Below are 26,875 nucleotides of genomic sequence, written 5' to 3'. Positions count from 1 at the left end.
TATTGTTTACAGAAAACTATAAATTCGTGTGTGTAAATATTAATGTTATCGTTTATTGATGCCGGTAAATCCGTTTCAATCTACCCCCTCTCTGTTCTCGGGTTACGAGTCTCGATAGCACTGGAGCACGAAGGCTTGAACCATGTAGTGTCATTAAAGGGATAAAGTGCCTTTAAATAGTGACAGCGCTAGTTCATCGTCGTCAAAAGTCTGCGGATCTAACGAATCTGGTTTCATTCGGACGGTACCCTTCTCAATGACAAGATTGACTTCTCAACGTTGTTCCCGACCTGTTAGAATTATGTCCACTCCATCACACATGCCTCTATCAGAATGCCAATCAAACAGGTTCTATCACACACTTTTACACAAATATGCAGCGAAACCCCTTTTAACGGACAGATCCAATAAATACATATCTGGATTAACGAATCATTCCTGAGTAACGCGGTTTGAGAATGTGGAGGCTCTTCATGAACTGCCGGGCAAAGGGAAATAACCCATGAAACAAACAAAACAATGGTTATCCAACGGTGATGTATTTGATAAGGGTATCAAAGTTGTGTTTTGGACCTTAAGTCCGCAGTGTCTCGGTGACTGTTTTCAGCCTAGTAACATTTTGTTAACGTTTGTAATTTTTGGGTCAAAACCAATTTTCAAGTTCGTAGTTTCTTTTACCCGGCAGTTTAGATTTACCGGTATTCCGGATTAACAAGGTGAATTCTAAAGGAGCTTCAGTTTATAATATATATATACATATATATATAACGGTATGGTGAGATGCTGACTGTTAACCTTCTACCACCTCACAGGCTGCTTGGGTGGTATACCCCTCAGGGAGCTGGGAATGAATGTCAAGGGCACACTGATCCTGTGGCCGGGGTAATGATATGATTTATAATTATCTAAGCGTATTTGAGCTGAAATGGATTCCGATGTGAAATCGAATAGAATACGTTGAATATTCCTTAGATCAATTAATATAGGATCACCGTATTCACAATCACACCAATCAGAACACAGAACACCCGACCACTCACGCAGTAAAACAGTTACGAATACAAAGAGACGAAGAATAAATAAAACAGGTTTCTTTAGTTGAAATGTGAAATGGACATTGAATTTCACCTTTCCTGTTTTCAATGTGTACCACTTAATGACAAAACTAACAATCAGGCAGTGTTACCACAGTGTCTTTATTCTTATCTACTCCCAACTTTACACGTTAATCCTGCACAAGACAAATGGTGCATCTCGAATCATGCATCTATGATGCGTTCATGCGTACATGTGATGCGTCCATGAGTATCCGCTCACACACCATAACAGTATCTTCGTGTGTGCCTCAAGCCAACGTAGCATCTCTTGAATGCGTGTTATTCTTCATATATTAAGCTACAGTTATGTTATTCGCGTTTCTTTTTGACTTGTACATTTTAAGAAATGCTTGTTTCTGGAGTACAGGGCAGTCTGTCAAAAGGCATCAGGGGTCAGATGAGGTAAGTGGAGGCTAGAACCGAGAATGCAAGTGGGAGACGTTGTAGGCGCGATGTGTGATATATTACAATGTGGCCCAACCGATATGAATGGCCGGTGGTCTGATGATGAACAAGAAAGTATTTGAAACTTATGTTTTGTCGTTGTGAATGAATATATATAAAACCATAGCGACAGAGGACATCACGCCCGTGATGGAGATAACGCCACACGGGTTGTCAATGAACATGTTCAGCAGAGAGGGCATATTTCAACACTTCTTTTTTCTATGTACATGTCGCTACAGCGACGGGGAATATCCTTCACTTGACACGTTCGTCATCACATAGTGATCAGAGGGTCGAGGTGTTGGTTGGTAAAACTGATCGGACGGTTCTTCTCGGGCTCCTCCGGTTCATTGTCGGAACTGTAACTCTGTACTCTGAAATTTACATGAAACGTGAAACATTACCTGAGCTAAATGGCTGACCATATGAAACTGATTTGTCAATATATTTGATAACTGTTTAGTAACTCATTTAATTGACAGGGCGGAGTGGGCAAGTGGTCAAAAGCACCAGGCAGGTAAGCACCAGGTGCTGAGATCGTATCCCGCTAGTGACCGGTTTGTTCAGCCTTGGGACCAACAATGTTTACAGTGTTGTCACCACCCCTAGTGTACAGTACACTCACTGGGCACTTAGTTCAAATGTGCCTCTGTTCACCCAGCAGCTAATGGGTACGCCTGAAAGCTATGATTTTGGGTTCGAATCCAGGCTCGCCCCGATTATGTTTCTAGGTTTGTCAGCACCATACCCGTGCTCGTGGGTTTCACCGAAGTGGTAAACGTCTGAGACCTGCATCACTTCGGGCTTTCCTCGCACAATAAGGTGAGACGCCGTGATATAACTGGAATAATGTTAAAAGCGGCGCAGACCCTACGACAGGACGATGGTGATGAAAGACCGTAAATCCTATCGGACCGTATCAAACCCATCACCCGGTGGTCTACGCATTGTCAAGGGACGCAACTCTGGACAGCGAATTCCGACTCCCGGTGTGAACTCCCCAAAATATAGAAGTCGTAGTTTGCTGTCAACGTCACGATTGTTGTGGTTGAGGAGTACATGTGTCGTCTGTATATGACAAAGATGGCAATAGCCAGGAGTACCTGTGTCGTCTGTATATGACAAAGATGGCAATACCTAGGAGTACCTGTGTCGTCTGTATATGACAAAGATGGCAATAGCCAGGAGTACCTGTGTCGTCTGTATATGATAAAGATGGCAATAGCCAGGAGTACCTGTGTCGTCTGTATATGACAAAGATGGCAATACCCAGGAGTACCGCCAGGATGACGATCAGAACACAGAGGCCGGTGGTCACGGGTGTATCTGAAACGAACATGGATTCGACTCAACATGTTTAATTGAGGAACTTTTCTTACCTTAACTTACACATGAACGCAGCATTCTGACAGGTGGAGATCCATTCTATTATTTTCATTGTACCCCGCTAAGAAGTAAGGTAAACATTTTATGTTCCCCGCTCAAATTCCCGAACAGTTGGCATTACCAACATACCAACTACAATTTTGTATCTCGAATTAATGATGTAAGACGCAATTACAATATTTTCCTGATAAAATCGGTCTGCACCTTACTAAACAGTTCAACTTTAGAGAGGGATAATCATATACATTTAAATATACACTTGATATATTACGAGAATCATTTTTGTGTATTAGGGAAGAAAAATTTCTATCAAAAGTGGATTATTTACAATTGAATGAGTATACGTCGCGATGTTAACCAGTAGTAGGCGATGAGAGTGCTACATACCGCTGAGGCGGACGTTGCCAACTTGTTTTGCAGCCCCGGTCAACCCGGAGTAGCATCGACCGCTGATGGGGTCGCACACGTTGCTGCCGAAACACCGGCACATGTTGACACAGTTAGCACCGTACCTGCCTTCGATACATTCTGAAATACAAAACCCATCATTAAGCATGCAGTATCTACTCGTACCTTATATAATTGATGCAATTAACAGTGACAGACTTACAGAAGTCCCCTTAACGATCATTAATGTCCATTCGGGTGACAGTTTCGGTTGTGTTGTTGCCGAAATCCTTTGAAGCGCTCTTTAAATCCTTCTCACTGTTCAGGCATTATAGCTTTCGTGTCAATATTTTTTAACGAAGAATTATTTGCACAGATTTTGCTCATTTATTCTGACAAATTCCCATAAAACACCCTACACCCCACACCCCCACCCCCCACCCCCAACAAGTTTATCATATGTAACCTTCCTAGAAACATTAATTCCTTTTATAAATAGTCCATTCTAGCGGAAGATCAGGGTCTTATTAATATCACATATTTAAGTATAACAACAGACTGAAAAAACTACACACTGTTTGTCGTTAACACACCTACCCGTTTTACAAATGTCGCCCATCCACCCTGCATCACACCCTGTGGGGCATCTGCCTGTAGTCTCATTGCACGGCTGGCCATCCATACACTGTCCGCAGGGAGTGCTACAGTTGAACCCGTACCGGTCGACCGGACATACTTTCAAGACAATTCAGAAATAGTTTCACATTTTATAATGTTTACAATTCGTCGTAAATTGAAACTGAGCCAACTTTTGAGATTGTTCTTATCCACCCCTCTCATAATCCCTTCGACCAGTAAATGAATACGTAGACCCATCACAGTCGTAGCGATATGATCACGTGGTCCCAAGGAACTCGCTGTCTATTGTTTTGAAAGGTGATTAAGAATGGGATGGGTTTGTGTGTTTAATCAGTTGATTTGTGGCCTCTAGGTGCTGGTTGACTGAGTGTAGATTGTGCTGTGATCACTTGGAGCGACAGTCTCACACGGTACTCAACTGTACTGGCTTCGCACACCACATCATCACTACTACTACTACTACTACTTCTACTACTCATACTACTACTTCTACTACTACTACTACTACTACTTCTACTACTACTACTACTACTACTACTACTACTACTACTACTTCTACTACTACTACTACTACTACTACTACTTCGCTCTCCCCTCAATTGCATACATTTACCAGTTATAGTGGTTTGATGAGCGTGGAGGCTCTTCATTATAGAATTATGTTGTGCACTGTTGTGCTGCTGGACGTGGTTTTATAGTTGCTTCGCACACCACTTCATAACTACTACTACCACTACTACTGCTTCTACTACTACTACTACTACTACTACTACTACTACTACTACTACTACTACCTTCGCTCTCCCCTCAATCGCATACATTTACCAGTTATAGTGGGAGGCGTGGTTTGATGAGCGTGGAGGCTCTTCATGATAGAATTATGTTGTGCACTTTTGTGCTGCTGGACGTTTACAGAACTGAGTGTCAACCAAGCGAAGTGCCACATTAATCAGCCCAGACTCATTTTTACAAGGAAAGGCTATCTGAACGACAATCAAGGACCAGTTTCGTCATTGTATCTACATTGCCACATACAGTTTCTGTCTTGTATCTACATTGCCACATACAGTTTCTGTCTTGTATCTACATTGCCACATACAGTTTCTGTCTTGTATCTACATTGCCACATACAGTTTCTGTCTTGTATCTACACTGCCACATACAGTTTCTGTCTTGTATCTACATTGCCACATACAGTTTCTGTCTTGTATCTACATTGCCACATACAGTTTCTGTCTTGGGTGTACATTGCCACATACAGTTTCTGTCTTGTATCTACATTGCCACATACAGTTTCTGTCTTGTATCTACATTGCCACATACAGTTTCTGTCTTGTATCTACATTGCCACATACAGTTTTTGTCTTGTATCTACATTGCCACATACAGTTTCTGTCTTGTATCTACATTGCCACATTCAGTTTCTGTCTTGTATCTACATTGCCACATACAGTTTCTGTCTTGGGTGTACATTGCCACATACAGTTTCTGTCTTGTATCTACATTGCCACATACAGTTTCTGTCTTGGGTGTACATTGCCACATACAGTTTCTGTCTTGTATCTACATTGCCACATACAGTTTCTGTCTTGGATGTACAATGCCACATACAGTTTCTGTCTTGGGTTACATTGCCACATACAGTTTCTGTCTTGTATCTACATTGCCACATACAGTTTCTGTCTTGTATCTACATTGCCACATACAGTTTCTGTCTTGTATCTACATTGCCACATACAGTTTCTGTCTTCTATCTACATTGCCACATACAGTTTCTGTCTTGTATCTACACTGCCACATACAGTTTCTGTTTTGTATCTACATTGCCACATTCAGTTTCTGTCTTGTATCTACATTGCCACAATATAGTTTTTTCTTGTATTTACATTGAGACCTTATAGTTTTTTTTTCTTGTATCTACATTGTCACTTTTGCATTGACTACAGACCAGATGCTATTCGTACTTGGAACATGTATTCACACTGGAGCCCTGGCTGCACGGCGAAGATGTGTAAAGCGTGTTTGTCAAGCTACATACCTCTGATAGTGACGTTCTCATACGGGCACCGGCCTGTCACCTTGTCACAGACTGACCCATCGCAACACTGGCACTTGTACTGGCAAGCCTCACCAAAGGTCCCGTTTAAGCATTCTGATAACATGCAAAATACATCTTAATTAACTCTCTCAATATTTCATATTAAAAGAAACCTTAAGTGACATTTGATATCCTGAAAGATTAAGAAATAAATATACTAAAGTAAGTAGTTAAATCTTTGATGCTTTTTTATCCAAATTTAACATATTTTTTCCAGTTTTGTTTGTTTGTTGCTTAACACCGCACTCAGCCATAGGACCTCGGTCTATAAATATCGAAGATGGACCAGTCAATCAAGCGATTAATATCATGAGCATCGATCCACGCAATTTTGGATACGACAACATGCATCTTCCAAGTTTGAGGATAGATATATATCAATCACTTGATTTTACGATCTAGACTCAATTATTTATAGAGCGCCGTCAGATAGTTGAAATATTGCAGAGTGCGGCGTTAAACAGCAAACAAACAAACAATTCCGCATGTATATGTTACATTTTAAATTTCAGATCTGACATTCAGAATGTGGGAAGTTATGATTCGCACCTCCCTTGCACTGGGCTCCGTCCCACCCTGGCTCACATCCGTCTGTGCAGTTTCCGCTGGTCCTCACACAGGGAGACCCATCTTTACAATGGCCACAAGAGGTGGTGCACTTCCGGCCATGTTTACCCTCAGGGCACCCTGTGTTTCAAACCATAAAGCGAGATACTGTTGTATGTAGGAGACAGGAACCTCTAATCTAGAGCTCATATACAAGTAGACACAAACAATCTGAACAGCTTGTTTTATTGTTCAAAAAGCGAGTTCTCTGTGCATATGTGTATGTCTACCTCGTGAATATAAATGTACTTCGATTACAGTGTATATCTACCTCGTGTACAGTGTATATCTACCTCGTGTACAGTGTACACCTACCTCGTGTACAGTGTATACCTACCTCGTGTACAGTGTATACCTACCTCGTGTACAGTGTATATCTACCTCGTGTACAGTGTATACCTACCTCGTGTACAGTGTATACCTACCTCGTGTACAGTGTATACCTACCTCGTGTACAGTGTATACCTACCTCGTGTAGTGTACACCTGCCTCATGTACAGTGTATACCTACCTCGTGTACAGTGTATACCTACCTCGTGTACAGTGTATATCTACCTCGTGTACAGTGTATACCTACCTCGTGTACAGTGTATATCTACCTCGTGTACAGTGTATACCTACCTCGTGTACAGTGTATACCTACCTCGTGTACAGTATATACCTACCTCGTGTAGTGTACACCTGCCTCATGTACAGTGTATACCTACCTCGTGTACAGTGTATACCTACCTCGTGTACAGTGTATACCTACCTCGTGTACAGTGTATATCTACCTCGTGTACAGTGTATACCTACCTCGTGTACAGTATATACCTACCTCGTGTACAGTGTATACCTACCTCGTGTACAGTATATACCTACCTCGTGTACAGTGTATACCTACCTCGTGTACAGTGTATACCTACCTCGTGTACAGTGTATACCTACCTCGTGTACAGTATATACCTACCTCGTGTACAGTGTATACCTACCTCGTGTACAGTGTATATCTACCTCGTGTACAGTGTATACCTACCTCGTGTACAGTGTATATCTACCTCGTGTAGTGTACACCTGCCTCATGTACAGTGTATACCTACCTCGTGTACAGTGTATACCTACCTCGTGTACAGTGTATACCTACCTCGTGTACAGTATATACCTACCTCGTGTACAGTGTATACCTACCTCGTGTACAGTGTATATCTACCTCGTGTACAGTGTATACCTACCTCGTGTACAGTGTATATCTACCTCGTGTAGTGTACACCTGCCTCATGTACAGTGTATACCTACCTCGTGTACAGTGTATACCTACCTCGTGTACAGTGTATACCTACCTCGTGTACAGTGTATATCTACCTCGTGTACAGTGTATACCTACCTCGTGTACAGTGTATACCTACCTCGTGTACAGTATATACCTACTTCGTGTAGTGTACACCTGCCTCATGTACAGTGTATACCTACCTCGTGTACAGTGTATACCTACCTCGTGTACAGCGTATATCTACCTCGTGTACAGTGTACACCTACCTCGTGTACAGTGTATACCTACCTCGTGTACAGTGTATGTCTACCTCGTGTACAGTGTATACCTACCTCGTGTACAGTGTATACCTACCTCGTGTACAGTGTATACCTACCTCGTGTACAGTGTATACCTACCTCGTGTACAGTGTATACCTACCTCGTGTACAGTGTATACCTACCTCGTGTACAGTATATACCTACCTCGTGTACAGTGTATACCTACCTCGTGTACAGTGTATACCTACCTCGTGTACAGTATATACCTACCTCGTGTAGTGTACACCTGCCTCATGTACAGTGTATACCTACCTCGTGTACAGTGTATACCTACCTCGTGTACAGTGTATATCTACCTCGTGTACAGTGTATACCTACCTCGTGTACAGTGTATACCTACCTCGTGTACAGTGTATACCTACCTCGTGTACAGTGTATATCTACCTCGTGTACAGTGTACACCTACCTCGTGTACAGTGTATACCTACCTCGTGTAGTGTACACCTACCTCGTGTACAGTGTATACCTACCTCGTGTACAGTGTATGTCTACCTCCTGTACAGTGTACACCTACCTCGTGTACAGTGTATACCTACCTCGTGTACAGTGTATACCTACCTCGTGTACAGTGTATACCTACCTCGTGTACAGTGTATACCTACCTCGTGTACAGTATATACCTACCTCGTGTACAGTGTATATCTACCTCCTGTACAGTGTATACCTACCTCGTGTACAGTGTATACCTACCTCGTGTACAGTGTATACCTACCTCGTGTACAGTGTATATCTACCTCGTGTACAGTGTATACCTACCTCGTGTACAGTGTATATCTACCCCGTGTACAGTGTATACCTACCTCGTGTACAGTGTATACCTACCTCGTGTACAGTGTATACCTACCTCGTGTACAGTGTATACCTACCTCGTGTAGTGTACACCTACCTCATGTACAGTGTATATCTACCTCGTGTACAGTGTATATCTACCTCGTGTACAGTGTATACCTACCTCGTGTACAGTGTATACCTACCTCGTGTAGTGTACACCTACCTCGTGTACAGTGTATACCTACCTCGTGTACAGCGTATATCTACCTCGTGTACAGTGTACACCTACCTCGTGTACAGTGTATGTCTACCTCGTGTACAGTGTATACCTACCTCGTGTACAGTGTATATCTACCTCCTGTACAGTGTACACCTACCTCGTGTACAGTGTATATCTACCCCGTGTACAGTGTATATCTACCTCGTGTACAGTGTATATCTACCTCCTGTACAGTGTACACCTACCTCGTGTACAGTGTATATCTACCCCGTGTACAGTGTATATCTACCTCGTGTACAGTATATACCTACCTCGTGTAGTGTACACCTACCTCGTGTACAGCGTATATCTACCTCGTGTACAGTGTACACCTACCTCGTGTACAGTGTATGTATACCTCGTGTACAGTGTATACCTACCTCGTGTACAGTGTATATCTACCTCCTGTACAGTGTACACCTACCTCGTGTACAGTTTATATCTACCCCGTGTACAGTGTATACCTACCCCGTGTACAGTGTATATCTACCTCGTGTACAGTGTATATCTACCTCCTGTACAGTGTACACCTACCTCGTGTACAGTGTATACCTACCTCGTGTACAGTGTATACCTACCTCGTGTACAGTGTATATCTACCTCGTGTACAGTGTATACCTACCTCGTGTACAGTGTATACCTACCTCGTGTAGTGTACACCTACCTCGTGTACAGTGTATATCTACCTCGTGTACAGTGTACACCTACCTCGTGTACAGTGAATACCTACCTCGTGTACAGTGTATACCTACCTCGTGTACAGTGTATATCTACCTCGTGTACAGTGTATACCTACCTCGTGTACAGTGTATACCTACCTCGTGTACAGTGTATACCTACCTCGTGTAGTGTACACCTACCTCGTGTACAGTGTATGTCTACCTCGTGTACAGTGTACACCTACCTCGTGTACAGTGAATACCTACCTCGTGTACAGTGTATAACTACCTCGTGTACAGTGTATATCTACCTCGTGTACAGTGTACACCTACCTCGTGAACAGTTCCTCCCGTCCCACCCGGCAGCACATCCATACAAGCAGGTGCCCGTCAGGTGGTTACAGGTGTCAAGGTCGTGACAGTGTCCACAGACGGACAAACAGCCAACTCCATAGAAGCCCTTCGGGCATTCTGCAAGAAGACAGTTGAATGTGATTGAGTTAGTAGGTAAGTAATAAGAAAGGAAGTGCTTCATCACTCGGGGTGAACGGGTACACATCTGTACACTGAGGTTCTGTACATTTGGGGACAGAACATCATGCAGATGTTTTGCACTTGCATCAGGTGCACTTTGCACTTGCATTTTCACCACAAATGCCATGGTTCTGCCTGCTTTAGTCACAGTTAAAAGACGTGAATTCTCATTTGAAGTTATTCCGAGACTTACAGAGGTGCAGCGAAATAATAAAGTTGTGCATTTAGAGGCTGGTAAGTCGAATCAGCGGTTGCTCGGCGCTTAAATGTGTCCTAGATCAGAATACGGAGGCATCATGGAACATAGAACATCACGTAATCGACATCGTTATAGAATACCACGTGTCACCATCCATTTACGGAACAGGTTTGCGTCGGTACACCTGCACTTCTTGGACTCCGGATAATCTCGGATCTAACCGCCAGGGAGCGTGTGCGTGACGCTGGCACACGTCCAAGATCAGAGCGTGGTCGCCATCCTTACACGACAGCATCGCCAGGGATTCAGACAGTGGTGTTTAAACCATCGCAACTGGTCATAACAGAGATTGAGAGCCGTCGTTTTCAGTGACGAATCACGGGTTCTGCTTAGCCACCCTGAAGGACGATTACCGACGCCGTCATGAACGGTATGCTCCGAGGTACATGCAGGAAGTGTACAGATTTGGTGGTGAGAGTTTTATGGGATGGGCGGGCATCTCGTACAGTGGGAGAACGGATCTCATCCAGGTCCAGGGCAAACTGAAGGCGCAAAGTTACTGTGATGAATCATCAGCAACAAGTTATTCCATTCATGAACCGTTAAAACGTCATTTACCAGCATGACAATGCTCGACCCTATACCGCAGGATTAACCACAGGTTTCCTGGCTAGGACACCATCCAGGTTCTTCCTTGGCCATCAAGGTCACCAGATCTCAACCCAAATGAACATCAAATTTTATGGGACGAACTGGAACGATGATGCAACGACTCCATCCCCGGCTTTGTTTTTGTTTTTGTGGGATAAGCATCAGAACATTCCAAGACCTGTAATCCGGAATCTGATTCAGTTTATTGGAAGACGATGCCAGACAATCATGGTGGTCAGAACGGTTATTGACATTCTCTGACCTTGACCTTTATTCATATGTCATTTGTTGTAAACCGCCTCTTTCCGTTGTGATCTCAACATGTATTACAGTGCTTTGTTCCTAATTGCCATGTAGCCTTTTTAGTAGTATATACACGTATATCCATTTAATGACATTACCGATAGACCGCCTCCGTGGTCTAGTGGTCTGCCCGAAGAGCGGAATACCAAAAGACGTTAGAAGATGGTACTTGTTGTTACCCTGCCTGACACTCCGCGTTAAGGGACTAAAACAAGGACTATGAAACCGACATAAGTCCCGGCTGCAACTGGTACTGGCAGTACAGAAACACGCGCATGCACGAACGTCACTATATATGTGCAATAATCCTGAACGCGACGTTAAACAACCACTTTACCTCAACTCACATTAACAATAAAGAACATACCATTCACGCACGTGGGCCGGGCGTACCCTGGCTTGCAGCTCCCTGGGCAGTGTCCATTCACCTTGTTGCACACTGCATCATTTTGGCAGTTTCCGCAGTTGTTGGTGCAGTTGGGACCCCACGTCATGTCCTGACACACTGTGGTAATAGTAACAATGACGAGTTAGTTGAGTGAGTGAGTATGGTTTAACGCCGCTTTTAGCAATATTCCAGCAATATCACGGCGGGGCTTCACACATTGTACCCATGTCGGGAATCGAATCCGGGTCTTCGGCGTGACGGGCAAACGCTTCAACCACTAGGCTACCCGACTGCCCCAGTCAGGTAAGCATGACGCCGATTTGAACACTCTGTGTGTGAGTTAAATGCCCCATAACAGCCGTAAAAAACTGACATATGGAACGTAATTTAACCTCCATGCGTACCGGGGAGATTTCTTTCAATAAGAATGTATGTAATGTTTTGCTGCTTATTTAAGCTTGCCTGGCAACAAACATCCTGGTAACAAATTTTGAAATGTATGCAAAAAGAATATGCACCAATTTGCTGTATGCCGTGACATATCGTAGAAACCATAAATGAATCCGTTGAATACATGCAGTTTCATAAACTAAACAAAAAGTATTAACACCAGAAAGAACGCACCAATGGTCAGCTTGAGGGTTTGGAGGTTAAAGATGAAGGTTGAAGGGTCTCGAAGTGGTGTATGTAGCATGATGTTTGGGGTGAGAGGGGAGTTGATTTAGGGGTTAAAGGTTAGTGTTGGGGGTTGAAGATGACCGATTTGGGGTTAGTGGTTAGTCTTGGGGGTTGAGGGTGAGTGATTTTGGTTAGAGGAAAGTATTGGGGGTTGAGGATGAGTGATGTGGGGTTAGAGGTTAGTGTTAGGGGTTGAGGATAAGTGATTTTTGGTTAGAGGTTTGTGTTGGGGTTGCGGGTGAGTGAGTTGGGGTCAGATGTTAGTGTAGGGTTTTGAGGATGAGTGATGTGGGGTTAGAGGTTAGTGTTGGGGGTTGAGGATGAGTGATGTGGGAGTAGAGGTTAGTGTTGGGGGTTGAGGGTGAGTGATTTGGGGTCAGATGTTAGCTTTGGGATTGAGGGTGAGTGATTTGGGATCAGATGGTAGTAGGGGGTTGAGGATGAGTGATTTGGGGTTAGAGGTTAGTGTTGGGGGGTTGAGGGTGAGTGATGTGGGGCAAGATGTTAGCGTTGGGGGTTGAGGGTGAGTAATATAGGGTAAGAGGTTAGTGTTGGGGATTAAGGGTGAGTGATTTGGGGTTAGTGGTAAGTATTGGGGGTTGAAGATGAGTGATGTGGGGTTAGAGGTTAGCGTTTGGGGGTTGAGGATGAGTGATTTGGGGTTAGAGTTTAGTGTTGGGGGTTGAGGATGTGTGATGTGGGGTTAGAGGTTAGTGTTGGGGTTGCGGGTGAGTGATTTGGGATCAGATGGTAGTAGGGGGTTGAGGATGAGTGATTTGGGGTTAGAGGTTAGTGTTGGGGGGTTGAGGGTGAGTGATGTGGGGCAAGATGTTAGCGTTGGGGGTTGAGGGTGAGTAATATAGGGTAAGAGGTTAGTGTTGGGGATTAAGGGTGAGTGATTTGGGGTTAGTGGTAAGTATTGGGGGTTGAAGATGAGTGATGTGGGGTTAGAGGTTAGCGTTTGGGGGTTGAGGATGAGTGATTTGGGGTTAGAGTTTAGTGCTGGGGGTTGAGGATGTGTGATGTGGGGTTAGAGGTTAGTGTTAGGGGTTGAGGATAAGTGATTTTGGGTTAGAGGTTAGTGTTGGGGTTGCGGGTGAGTGATTTGGGGTTAGAGGTTAGTGATGGGGGTTCAGGGTGAGTAATATGGGGTTAGAGGTTAGTATTGGGGGTTGAGGATGAGTGATGTGGGAGTAGAGGTTAGTGTTGGGGGTTGAGGGTGAGTGATTTGGGGTCAGATGTTAGCTTTGGGATTGAGGGAGAGTGATTTGGGATCAGATGGTAGTAGCGGGTTGAGGATGAGTGATTTGGGGTTAGAGGTTAGTGTTGGGGGGTTGAGGGTGAGTGATGTGGGGCAAGATGTTAGCGTTGGGGGTTGAGGGTGAGTAATATAGGGTAAGAGGTTAGTGTTGGGGATTAAGGGTGAGTGATTTGGGGTTAGATGTTAGCGTTGGGGTTGAGGGTGAGTGATTTGGGAGTAGAGGTTAGTGTTGGGGTTGAGGATGTGTGATTTGGGATTAGAGGTTAGTGTTTGGGGTTGAGGGTGAGTAATATGGGGTAAGAGGCTAGTGTTGGGGATTAAGGGTGAGTGATTTGGGGTTAGATGTTAGTGTTGGGGTTGAGGGTGAGTGATTTGGGATCAGATGTTAGCGTTGGGGGTTGAGGGTGAGTGATGTGGGGTTATTTGTTAGCGTTGGGGGTTGAGGATGAGTGATTTGGGAGTAGAGGTTAGCGTAGGGGGTTGAGTATGAGTGATTTTGGGTTAAAGGTTAGTGTTGGGGTTGAGGGTGAGTGATTTTGGGTAAGAGGTTAGTTTAGAGGCTCGAGGGGTGAAGAACGAGGGGTTTACTGTGAATGATGGTTAAGGGTGTAGCATTGATTGTTTACGGGTGAATGTGATATACGACGTAACGCCAGTTCACCTCTGAGTTTGATCAGCCTTATCTTGCGCCACTTCGACATGGTTTTCCCAAAGGCGTATGTCGTGACGGTCCCACCCGTTGCCGGCACTGACTGAAACACGTTTCTGAAGGAGATATACAAAAATACGTCATAAGATTGTTCACATCTTGTTTCATCTGCATGTAACCCGCAACGTAGGTGCAGAGGACTAAATACGAAAAGTAAAAAAAAATCCGAACGAATTTCTAAACTTTCAACAATGTGAACAGGGTCCATGTAGGCACTCTGCTTGTCTCGATCTAGGCATCCAAAATGTGTCCTATACAGTAAACTACGGTTATAACGAACTTAAAGGGACAACTCAATTTAATTCGTAATAACCGTAGTTCGTTATAAGCACATATACAGCATAATGGACGGGGCCTAAAACATTTCCTTATATCCGTCAGTTCGTTATAAGCGTGTTCGTTATAAACTTTTACTGTATTTGATATAACTGTTATATACACTGTTCAAATAGCCTCGGGGAGCCGAGTGGTTAAAGCGTTCGCTTGTCACAGCGAAGACCCGGGTTCGATTCCCGACATGGATACAGTGTATGAAGCCCATTTCTGGTGTCTCCTGTCGTGATATTGCTGGAATATTGCTAAAAGCGGCGTAAAACCACACTCACTCACTCAAATAGCTCCAACACATTAACTCATTCCCCACAGGAACTGACAGAAGTACCTCTTAAGGAGATCCACGAAGTATAGTGTTCCGTCGACGTATTGGACGTCGTAGTAGTGTGTGTTGTAGTTACTCAGAACGACAGTTGTTCTCATAGAACTTAAATCTAAATACTGAATCTTCTTTTTGCTTCCATCGCACCAGAACAGCTTAGTACCTGAAAATGAAGTCGAATCTCATGACCCCAACACTGCGATATATATATTGTCATGGTTGTGGCTAAAGTGTTCCATTTCACATTAAATTGAAAGAGGTAGGATATATACAAACGTAATACGATGTCATTTAAACCATTAATGAGGTATAAGGCTGGACTACCTCCCTTCCCATATAAGATTAGGAGTCGGGGTCAAGACAACTGCTGCTACTAATCAATTGTCCTCAATTAAATCACTTTATTAGTTATATCAATATATCTAGGTACATTTTATACACCGTGCAAATAAATAGAGCAATTCTAGAAAAGTTATTGGCTTCAAAAATTCATGAGACTAGTTTGCGATCTTTAACTGTCGATACTTCATCGTCCAAGTGAATCAGCATCTAAGCACATGAACCCTCTTCTACATCCACACTTGAACCATCATTCAGAACCCTCTTCTAGACCCTCACATGAACCCTCTTCTAGACCCCGACATGAACCTTCTTCTAGACCCTCACATGAACCCTCTTCTAGACCCCCCACATGAACCCTCTTCTAGACCCCCACATGAACCCTCTTCTAGACACCCACATGAACCCTCTTCTAGACCCTCACCTGGACCCTCATCTAGACACTCACATGGACCCTCTTCTAGACACTCACATGGACCCTCATCTAGACACTCACATGGACCCTCTTCTAGACACTCACATGGACCCTCTTCTAGACCCTTACATGAACCCTCTTCTAGACACGACATGAACCCTCTTCTAGACCCTTACATGAACCCTCTTCTAGACACTCATATGGACCCTCATCTAGATCCGCGTCTAGACCCTCACCTGGACCCTCATCTAGATACTCACCTGGACCCTCACTTGAATTCTCATCTAGATCCTCAACTCGACACTCACCTGGACCCTCATCTAGACACTCATATAGACCCTCACATTGACCCTCTTATAGATACTCGTCTAGACCCTCATCTAGACCGTCACATGGACCCTCATCTAGATCCTCTAGACACTCACCTTGACCCTCGTCTCGACCCTCACCCGGACCCTCACCTGGACCTCATCTAGACATTCACCTGGCCCCTTATCTAGACAGCCACATGGACCCTCATCTAGATTCTCTAGACCCTCATATAGACCCTCACATTGACACTCTTAAAAATACTCGTCTAGACCCTCATCTTGACCGTCACATGGACCCTCATCTAGACCGTCACATGGACCCTCATCTAGATCCTCTAGACCCTCATCTAGACCCTCATATGGACCCTCATAAAGATACTCGTCTAGATCATCTAGGCCGTCACATGGACCCTCATCTAGACCCTCATCTAGACCCTCACATGGACCCCCATCTAGACCCTAACATGGACCCCCATCTAGATCCTCTAGACCCTCATCTAGACCCTCATATGGACCCTCATAAAGATACTCGTCTAGATCATCTAGGCCGTCACATGGACCCTCATCTAGACCCTCATCTAGACCCTCACATGGACCCCCATCTAGACCCTAACATGGACCCCCATCTAGATCCTCTAGACCCTCATCTAGACCCTCATATGGACCCTCATAAAGATACTCGTCTAGATCATCTAGGCCGTCACATGGACCCTCATCTAGACCCTCACATGGACCCTCATCTAGACCCTCACATGGACCCTCATCTAGACCCTAACATGGACCCCCATCTAGATCCTCTAGACCCTCATCTCGACCCTCACATAGACCCTCATCTAGATACTCCTCTAGACCCTCACCCGGAGACACATCGCGAGCCTTAAACATGAAACAACAATAGTAATCCTGACAGTTTAATGAGAGTAAACATTAAGAGCAGCCTTACGGGACTCATCAAGCGAAAGTGCTATAGGCCACTTCATGTTGTCGGACTTCAAAACTTTTCGGCCAGTTCCGTCATAATTCGCCATCTCTATCTTCGCTGGCGTGCCGATGTCACTCCAATAGAACACTCTGTCAACGACAATACTGCACTTGTCATATGCATCATCAATGGCTTAGTTTCCACGAGAACCGTAGACAAAGCGGAAGTTTTCTGTCTATTTTCTACATGCATGCACTGCACTCCAAAAAGAAACGCGAAGTGGTAAAAGTAAAAGGCTGAAGACTCCGTAGTTTTCATGAGAAACAGCAAGATATTTAATGTCACTTAAGACAGCATGCCACGAACTTCCTGCTGCACTTCGTCTTGGAATGGTATTTGAATGATACGTGTTTATCACTGCATGTTAGAGAGGGTTAACGGACGACGTTCCTGAAGCCGGCTAATTGTGGAATGATGGTCACCATGGCAAATTGTAGCACATTCCACCCAGCTTCAGCAAGACCGACTCCCCTCATCCAGCTTCACTTAGACCGACTCCCCTCATCCAGGATCAGAAAGACCGACTCCCCTCATCCAGCTTCAGTAAGACCGACTCCCCTCACCCAACTTCAGTAAGACCGACTCCCGTCATCCAGGATCAGTAAGACCGACTCCCCTCATCCAGCTTCAGTAAGACCGACTCCCCTCACCCAACTTCAGTAAGACCGACTCCCCTCATCCAGGATCAGTAAGACCGGCTCCCCTCAGCCAGCTTCAGTAAGACCGACTCCCCTCACCCAACTTCAGTAAGACCGACTCCCCTCATCCAGGATCAGTAAGACCGACTCCCCTCATCCAGCTTCAGTAAGACCGACTCCCCTCACCAAGCTTCAGTAAGACCGACTCCCCTCATCCAGCTTCAGTAAGACCGACTCCCCTCACCAAGCTTCAGTAAGACCGACTCCCCTCATCCAGCTTCAGTAAGACCGACTCCCCTCATCCAGTTTCAGTAAGACCGACTGCCCTCATCCAGCTTCAGTAAGACCGCCTCCCCTCACCCAACTTCAGTAAGACCGACTCCCCTAATCCAGGATCAGTAAGACCGACTCCCCTCATCCAGGATCAGTAAGACCGACTCCCCTCAGCCAGCTTCAGTAAGACCGACTCCCCTCATCCAGCTTCAGTAAGACCGACTCCCCTCATCCAGCTTCAGTAAGACCGACTCCCCTCATCCAGCTTCAGTAAGACCGACTCCGCTCATCCAGCTTCAGTAAGACCGACTCCCCTCATCCAGGATCAGTAAGACCGACTCCCCTCATCCAGCTTCAGTAAGACCGACTCCCCTAATCCAGTTTTCTCGAGTTATAATCCAACCACAAACCTACGAGGTATTTTTTGAGGCAAGACGACAATGTGTCATACGAGTCTGTTGAAACGTTTTTAAATACTCTGGTAATAAAAAGTGCATTTTCCAGAACGTTCGATCAATTATTGTAAGTTGCATGCATTCTTTTGGAGTGTAGTTTCAAATATTTCTGGGGGTCAAAATGATTTTGTCTGCATAGAATGTTTTGAATTATTATTTCTTTGTCTTCTTCTTATCACAAACCACCTATTGATATATACCTATTAGAACAAACCACCTATTAATCTACACCTATTCGAACAAACCACATATTAATATACAGCTATTAGAACAAACCACCTTTTAATCTACACCTATTAGAACAAACCACATATTCAAATAAACCTGTTAGAACAAACTACCTATTAATCTACACCTATTAGAACAAACCACATATTAATCTACACCTGTTAGAACAAACCACCTATTAATATACACCTATTAGAACAAACCACCTATCAATCTACACATATTAGAACAAACCACCTATTAATCTACACCTATTAGAACAAACCACCTAATAATCTACACCTATTAGAACAAACCACCTAATAATCTACACCTATTAGAACAAACCACCTATTCAAATACACCTGTTAGAATAAACTACCTATTAATCTACACCTATTAGAACAAACCCCCTATTAATCTACACCTATTAGAACAAACCACATATTAATCTACACTTGTTAGAACAAACCACCTATTAATCTACACCTATTAGAACAAACCACCTATTTATCTACACTTATTAGAACAAACCTCCTATTAACATACACCTGTTAGAACAAACTACCTATTAATCTACACCTGTTAGAACAAACCACCTATTAATCCACACCTATTAGAACAAACCACCTATTAAAATACACCACCTGTTAGAACAAACCACCTATTAATATACACGTATTAGAACAAACCACCTATTAATCTACACCTATTAGAACAAACCACCTATCAATCTACACCTGTTAGAACAAACCACCTATTAATCCACACCTATTAGAACAAACCACCTATTAAAATACACCTGTTAGAACAAACCACCTATTAATATACACCTATTAGAACAAACCACATAATAATCTACACCTATTAGAACAAACCACCTATTAATCTACACCTGTTAGAACAAACCACATATTAATCTACACCTATTCGAACAAACCACCTATTTATCTACACCTATTAGAACAAACAGACGTCAAAATAAACTAAATGATCTTAATCTCACCTGTCTACCATGTCGACAGTTATAGCCAGTGGGCGGTCCATCCCTGTTCGGAGAAGGACTTTGTGAGCCGAGCTGGTGAGGTTATGCATGCCAACAATGTCGATCTTTTCTTCAGTGTAAAACATCAGACGGTTGATGTAGTCGATGGCAATCCCTCGGGGCGCTGCGGAGTGGGGAATACATCATTATAACTTATCAAAGATGGGCAATGGTGCTATGTGGTGTATTCAGAGCTAGTTGAAGTGTTTAGCTGATATCATTTCGGAACACACCATGGCACAGGATTATGCATAATGAAGCTATTAGATGTGGTTTCGGAAAATAATGAAACATGTAAGATAACGTTCCTCATTACAAAATGCATATTTAGATAAAAAAAAGTATGTAAATGGAGTGAATTTAAACTATTTTACCAATGACAACATGTAAATCACATACAGCATTAGGATTCCGTACACTAGTAAACACACGCCGCATGATACGAGAGGTGGTACGAGAAGTTCTGAGCCTCACATTGAAAGACACATGACTCAAAGACATTACCTTTATTTCTTTTCACATTGATACACTGTTGCCAAAGTTATATGATTATGTACTCGCTCCTGGGAAATACCATCTGAACCAATCACTTGCCTGTCCGTCTGGATATCTGTCTGGTGTTGCTGACGTCACAGGGGTCGATTTCATGGCTCTCTCTGCCACGCTTAACATTGTTGCCCTCATTATTTGGGCATCGCATGGCTCACCCTTCCCTATGGTTGTAGTCATATCTTCAGGGATAGCTTAATCCCTTTTTCTGCACGTACCTTTTCACTACACGTTCCTCAAGTTTTCCATTTCCAAACAGACTCCTGTTTATGTTACTGACTGGTCACAGCGAAACAATTTGATCAAATGATTCCCTGACATCATGTCGTGTCAACAGCAAACGACTTTTTACCATGTCGCAATTACTACATGCAAGGCTCAGAACTGATCAATCAACCCTTGTTCTCAGTCCTTCAATACTTCTTACAATACCAGATGTACATTATCAAGTTAAACCACGGTTCGAGTCAACAATATATATACATTTATATACATGTGTGGATGATTAATTGAGATATTATAGTGTCCCACCAACATGACTAAAGTCTAATCAAATGTTACATTTCTCTGTCATTTTTTAAAGAACCTACTTTCTGTTTCTGATCTGACCGTCCTTTCGTTCCGACCGTCAAGATCTGCTCGCTTTATTTTATCCGATCGTATGTTGGACCAGAATATTTGAGAAGTAACAGGATCGTAGTCAATAGCCTCGGGTCCTTGGCCTGAGTCCGACACGGGGATGCGTTCAATACTCTTGTTGCTCATGCTGTACTTGTAGATCTTGCCGTCGAAGTCCGTGACCAGTGTGAATAACTCCTCATAACCTGGACACAGAGGACAAGGGGACTTAGTGTCGTCGAGGACCACAGAGACAGTCAGTGTCTTAGAGGACCACAGAGACAGTCAGTGTTATAGAAGACCACAGAGATAGTCAGTGTTATAGAGGACCACAGAGACAGTCAGTGTTATAGAGGACCACAGAGACAGTCAGTGTTATAGAGTACCACAGAGATAGTCAGTGTTATAGAGAACCAGAGACACAGTCAGTGTTATAGAGGACCACAGAGACAATCAGTGTTATAGAGGACCACAGAGACAATCAGTGTTATAGAGGACCACAGAGATAGTCAGAGTTATAGAGGACCACAGAGACAGTCAGTGTTATAGAGGACCACAGAGACAATCAGTGTTATAGAGGACCACAGAGACAGTCAGTGTTATAGAGGACCACAGAGATAGTCAGAGTTATAGAGGACCACAGAGACAGTCAGTGTTATAGAGGACCACAGAGACAGTCAGTGTTATAGAGGACCACAGAGACAGTCAGTGTTATAGAGGACCACAGAGACAATCAGTGTTATAGAGTACCACAGAGATAGTCAGTGTTATAGAGGACCACAGAGATAGTCAGTGTTATAGAGAACCACAGAGACAATCAGTGTTATAGAGGACCACAGAGACAGTCAGTGTTATAGAGGACCACAGAGACAGTCAGTGTTATAGAGGACCACAGAGACAGTCAGTGTTATAGAGGACCACAGAGACAGTCAGTGTTATAGAGGACCACAGAGACAGTCAGTGTTATAGAGGACCACAGAGATAGTCAGAGTTATAGAGGACCACAGAGACAGTCAGTGTTATAGAGGACCACAGAGACAGTCAGTGTTATAGAGGACCACAGAGACAGTCAGTGTTATAGAGGACCACAGAGACAGTCAGTGTTATAGAGGACCACAGAGATAGTCAGTGTTATAGAGGACCACAGAGACAGTCAGTGTTATAGAGGACCACAGAGACAGTCAGTGTTATAGAGGACCACAGAGATAGTCAGAGTTATAGAGGACCACAGAGACAGTCAGTGTTGTAGAGGACCACAGAGATAGTCAGAGTTATAGAGGACCACAGAGATAGTCAGAGTTATAGAGGACCACAGAGATAGTCAGTGTTATAGATTACCACAGACACAGTCAGTGTTATAGAGGACCACAGAGACAGTCAGTGTTATAGAGGACCACAGAGATAGTCAGAGTTATAGAGGACCACAGAGACAGTCAGTGTTGTAGAGGACCACAGAGATAGTCAGAGTTATAGAGGACCACAGAGATAGTCAGAGTTATAGAGGACCACAGAGATAGTCAGTGTTATAGATTACCACAGACACAGTCAGTGTTATAGAGGACCACAGAGACAGTCAGAGTTATAGAGTACCACAGACATAGTCGATGTCGGAGAGCCGGCGTGATAACAAACCTGAAATCAAGTGCTGGACCAAACTTCCAGTCACACGATAGCATGTTTACTGATTTTGTAAGCAGTAAACACAATTACTCAGCAGTAAACACAATCCCAACATTTGATTACACTGCGTAGCAGCGGGTGAAATGTTCCCAAATTTTAAAAATGCAGGACATTAGTTTATTACGCACAGGTATGTAAGAAATTGTATTACAGTCCGTAAAGCCAGCATCTGCCCGATGACTACTGGAAACGTCTGTACAAATATTAACAAAATCGTATAAATGATCCATGAAGAACGAACGATATGAATCCTGGCGATTCCCGAGATACAGCCTGTCTTGACAAAGCTGCACACCAAGTTGTCTCAGGGCAAACATGAGTTTTACTCTTGTGGATGTACATCCACCTAGTGATAAAGTACATACTGCTCGAAAGACATTAAGGAGCACTATACTATCGTCACAGGGACAGATCGGGCGTTCTTTACTTCCTTTGAGTAGAATACTTCCGTGGCTCGGGTATCTACCACATAGTTCTGGAGCAATGCAGTTAAACATGGGAAAGCTCCAAATAAGGGCGTACATATGAAGGATCATTTCTGTGTTTTTTGTAAAGGAGTGTGTGTGTGGTTTTACGCCGCTTTGAGCAATATTCCAGCAATATCACGGCGGGGGACACCAGAAATGGGCTTCATACATTGTACCAATATCGGGAATCGAACCCAGGTCTTCGGCGTGACGAGCGAAAGCTTTAACCACTAGGCTACCCGACCACCCCTGTTGTCGAGGAAGCCACACTATTTGAGTTATGATTATTCCTACATGATTAATAAAATACACATACTGGAGTTGACTATTATGCTAAAAAAATGTGATTATTTTATAGGATTCACCATGAAATCAAAGTCTGCGCTTTCGTATATATCTTCCATGTCGGTAATATGGAGTTGCTGCAGTGAGTGCTTGCAGTGTTTCAGTGATACTAATTGACGACCGACATTTGTGTTTGTGTCCGCTCCCACTGGCTAATCACAGACACACGGGCTGATGGCGAAATGCGGGTGATGCACTCGGAAATACTCACTTTGCATTTAGTGAGACCCTTTGCACAAGATACATGTTGGTCATGTCACTAATTCTACACAGTCGGAAACGTGTTTCGACCCTCAACACAAACCTAAACACGTTGTCCCATAATTTTATTTGGTGACATGTTTAGAGAATATAGTGAGCTGGGTTACCTGAAGATTTAACCGCACTAAATTTAACATTTTAAGCCTCACACCGCGCTTACGGTTCTACATTCAAGTTAGCCAGGTTAATTCTACAGTTCACAGGGACGGTCGGGTAGCCTAGTGGTTAAAGCGTTCGCTCGTCAGGCCGAAGACCCGGGTTCGATTCCCGACTTGGGTACAATGTGTAGGGCCCATTTCTGGTGTCCCCCGCCGTGAATATTGCTAAAAGCGACGTAAAATCAAACTCACTCATTCCACAGTTAGCATAGCTCCACATTAAACACGCGGGATGCTTATTGTCCTAATTCTGCTTTGACATTTTAGAATCCTGCATTCTGATTGGTCCACCAGAGGTATCGTATTGGGAGGCGAACCAACATGTTTTTAATTTCGAGGTTTTGATTCCTGTAAATGTAAGTCCAAATAAATGCTTCTGGGTAGATATTAATTGCAAGATGAACTATGTTTGTGCAGACGGTGCTGTTATTATTGTTTTTATAAGAATAGTGTAAATTCTACCATGATATTTTAGATCCTGCATTCTGAATGGTCCGCCAGCTTTGATCATTTATGGACACATGGGTTAGATTGAAATCTCTATTTGTTGTGAGAAGGCCGCCTCTAATCTCACCCTTGTGAAGCATGTCAAGGCTCATGATGAAAACAAGGCATTCCACAGTTTTCTTAAACGAGCCAAGGATGTAGGACATAATCTCAATGTCAGTGTTGATTTGGTTGATGGTGCTGTAGTACTGGATGGTACAGAAATGAGTGTCAACCAAGCAAAATGCCATATCAAATCGGTCCAGGCTCAGTTTTTCAAGGAGAGACTATTTGAACGATCGCTGCATCGAGTTTATGTACAGTGTGTTGAGATGATCAGCAACACTGCAGAGTCCTTGCTTGGATGAGGTCAGCTGGCCTGAAAAGTGAAACAGAAGGCTTTCTGTTTGCTGCTCAGGACCAGTCACGTCCCACTCGAAACCGTCAATGTGTGATTTTGCATCAAAATGTAAATATGAAATGTAGATTATGCAATGAATTTATGAGACTGTCCAACACATTGTCAGTGGATGCCCAGCTTTGGCACAAGCGCAGTATCTTAAGCAGCATGATGGAGTGGCTCGATCATGTTATTACCGTCTTCACAATGCTTGTGGTTTTGACACAGAGGTCCATCCATGGTACGACCCGGAATATGTAGAGGGCGTCATGGAAAATGATAAATACAAAATTCTTTGGAATAGGCCCGTCTGCAGCCTCAGACGTATCCAGACCAACAAACCTGATCTTGTCCTTTTTGATATATCCAATGAAATCATTGAAATATTATTGAATGATCTGTCCCTTTTGACACCAACGTGATTAACAAGATTGAGGAAAAACATGTCAAATATGCGGACCTCGCTTTCAAAATGTCACGCTTGCATCCCAAATACTAAGTTGTCTGACTCCCCATTATTCTCGGTGCACTCTTACGTTTGGTACCTCCCAATCTGTTGACTGACATTGGGTGAGTACCCGGGTTTGCTACCAGAAATAAAGCCCTTCTGACAATCTGGGTAATGCAGAAGGCTGCAGTGTTGGGGAGTCTTCATATTCTCCGAACAGTTCTGGGTGGGTTTGACCAGGCAGCGCTTCCTGAGAGAAGTCCCATTGGCTGTCTGGGCTGCGTGTAGAGGGGTCAAGGGCCCTGAGCTGATGATGAGCCTAACCAGCCTGATTGAGCCAGGATCACCTAAACTAAACCCTTTATTTTAATCTGAACATCATAATGAGAAGGCAGTGGGTACCTTTTGATGCATGTAAAGTGAAACTCAGATATCGTCCGGATTAACAAGGTTATTAACGGATCCTGTTTATGTGTATTGGCTTATGTTTATGTGAAGGTTCCAAACAAGGTTAACGGCCTCCGTGCTAACTCTGACTGTATTCTGAGTTTACTGATACAACATAATGGATGTGTACTAGGACAGGTAGTTGAGGTGAGGTGAAATGGGCTTTAACGTCGCGCCCATAATTATTGCACGTATATAGCGACGTGCATGTACGTGTGTGTGTGGCTGCTTGTACTAGTCCGGACTGATGCCGATTTTAGTGCTAGCCCACTGAGATACCATCCCGCAGTTTAACATGCATACCCCACATAGACACAGTATACTGACTCCGAGCCGACCTGTCCTTGTTTTAGCCCCTTAATGCCGAGCGTCAGACAGGTTAACAACAAGTACCATCTTTTAACGTATTTTGGTATGACGCGGCCAGGGATCGAACCCCGGACCTTCCGCTCTCTGGGCGGACGCTCTGCCACTAGACCACGGTGGCGGCCGTTCTACGGAGAGTAATAAAGAGACAACTGACAACTAAACACTTACATGAATTACCTAACATCTGTATGAACTAATGACAGAGTGTCTTACCTCGTTTGAAACATGGCAGTGACGGAATGCACGACAGCAATAAGACAGCGTAGAGGAGGGACGCCATTTTGCTTAATGACGCCTCATCAACCTTTGCAGGGAAACGACGCTCTGACCACACTAATTTTTAAAGTGGCATTGCCCTCTCATAGTCTGTGCTGCAGAGACTGAACTAGATCGGAACACAGTGTGTCAATTCGTGTCTTGTCAACCTACGAGGTGTAACTTTAACTTGACTGAGTCTTGTCACCGCCTCCACAGAAGAGGCAACTTCCGGTCGCATGAAGCGCGGATCTCCCGAGCAGAGACAGATGGGGCAGAGTAACACCGCCGGAACAATCACATCAAACAATTATAAATACATGCTTTGGGGTTGTCAGGCAAATAGGGTGGCCCATAATAGGTATACGGGACAAATAAAACATCGCAATTTAACATCGTGGAAATGAACTTCGCTCAGCTGTCAGCGGGGT

The 26,875-nt window shown here is 43.8% G+C and overlaps 1 protein-coding gene across 1 annotated transcript; it reads right to left on the bottom strand.

Moving 5' to 3' along the window:
- Positions 1 to 456: 456 nt before the first annotated feature.
- Positions 457 to 26,615, bottom strand: LOC139471340 (pro-epidermal growth factor-like). The gene is made up of 14 exons (XM_071253661.1): positions 26,403 to 26,615; positions 21,101 to 21,334; positions 19,923 to 20,085; positions 17,305 to 17,432; positions 15,303 to 15,459; positions 14,594 to 14,697; positions 11,973 to 12,110; positions 10,252 to 10,389; positions 6,604 to 6,741; positions 5,995 to 6,108; positions 3,915 to 4,052; positions 3,318 to 3,458; positions 2,780 to 2,870; positions 457 to 1,918 (listed from the first exon to the last, which is right to left on the bottom strand). The coding sequence occupies exons 1-14, from the start codon at positions 26,467 to 26,469 to the stop codon at positions 1,819 to 1,821; spliced, it is 1,851 nt and encodes a 616-aa protein (XP_071109762.1). The 5' UTR covers positions 26,470 to 26,615; the 3' UTR covers positions 457 to 1,818.
- Between the last annotated feature and the right edge of the window lie 260 nt (positions 26,616 to 26,875).

The sequence above is a fragment of the Haliotis cracherodii genome, unplaced genomic scaffold (genome assembly GCF_022045235.1).
Source record: "Haliotis cracherodii isolate W230 unplaced genomic scaffold, xgHalCrac1.p SCAF_1, whole genome shotgun sequence".
Taxonomy (NCBI): domain Eukaryota; kingdom Metazoa; phylum Mollusca; class Gastropoda; order Lepetellida; family Haliotidae; genus Haliotis; species Haliotis cracherodii.
This window is presented reverse-complemented; position numbering and strand designations above follow the sequence as displayed.

Coding starts and splice junctions, on each gene's coding strand:
- LOC139471340 (XM_071253661.1), bottom strand. CDS start 26,469: ATGGCGTCCCTCCTCTACGCTGTCTTATTGCTGTCGTGCATTCCGTCA. Junction 15,460..17,304: donor ACTTTCGCTTGATGAGTCCC/GTAAGGCTGCTC, acceptor CTTCATTTTCAG/GTACTAAGCTGTTCTGGTGC. Junction 4,053..5,994: donor TGAGAACGTCACTATCAGAG/GTATGTAGCTTG, acceptor TTGTCTTGAAAG/TATGTCCGGTCGACCGGTAC.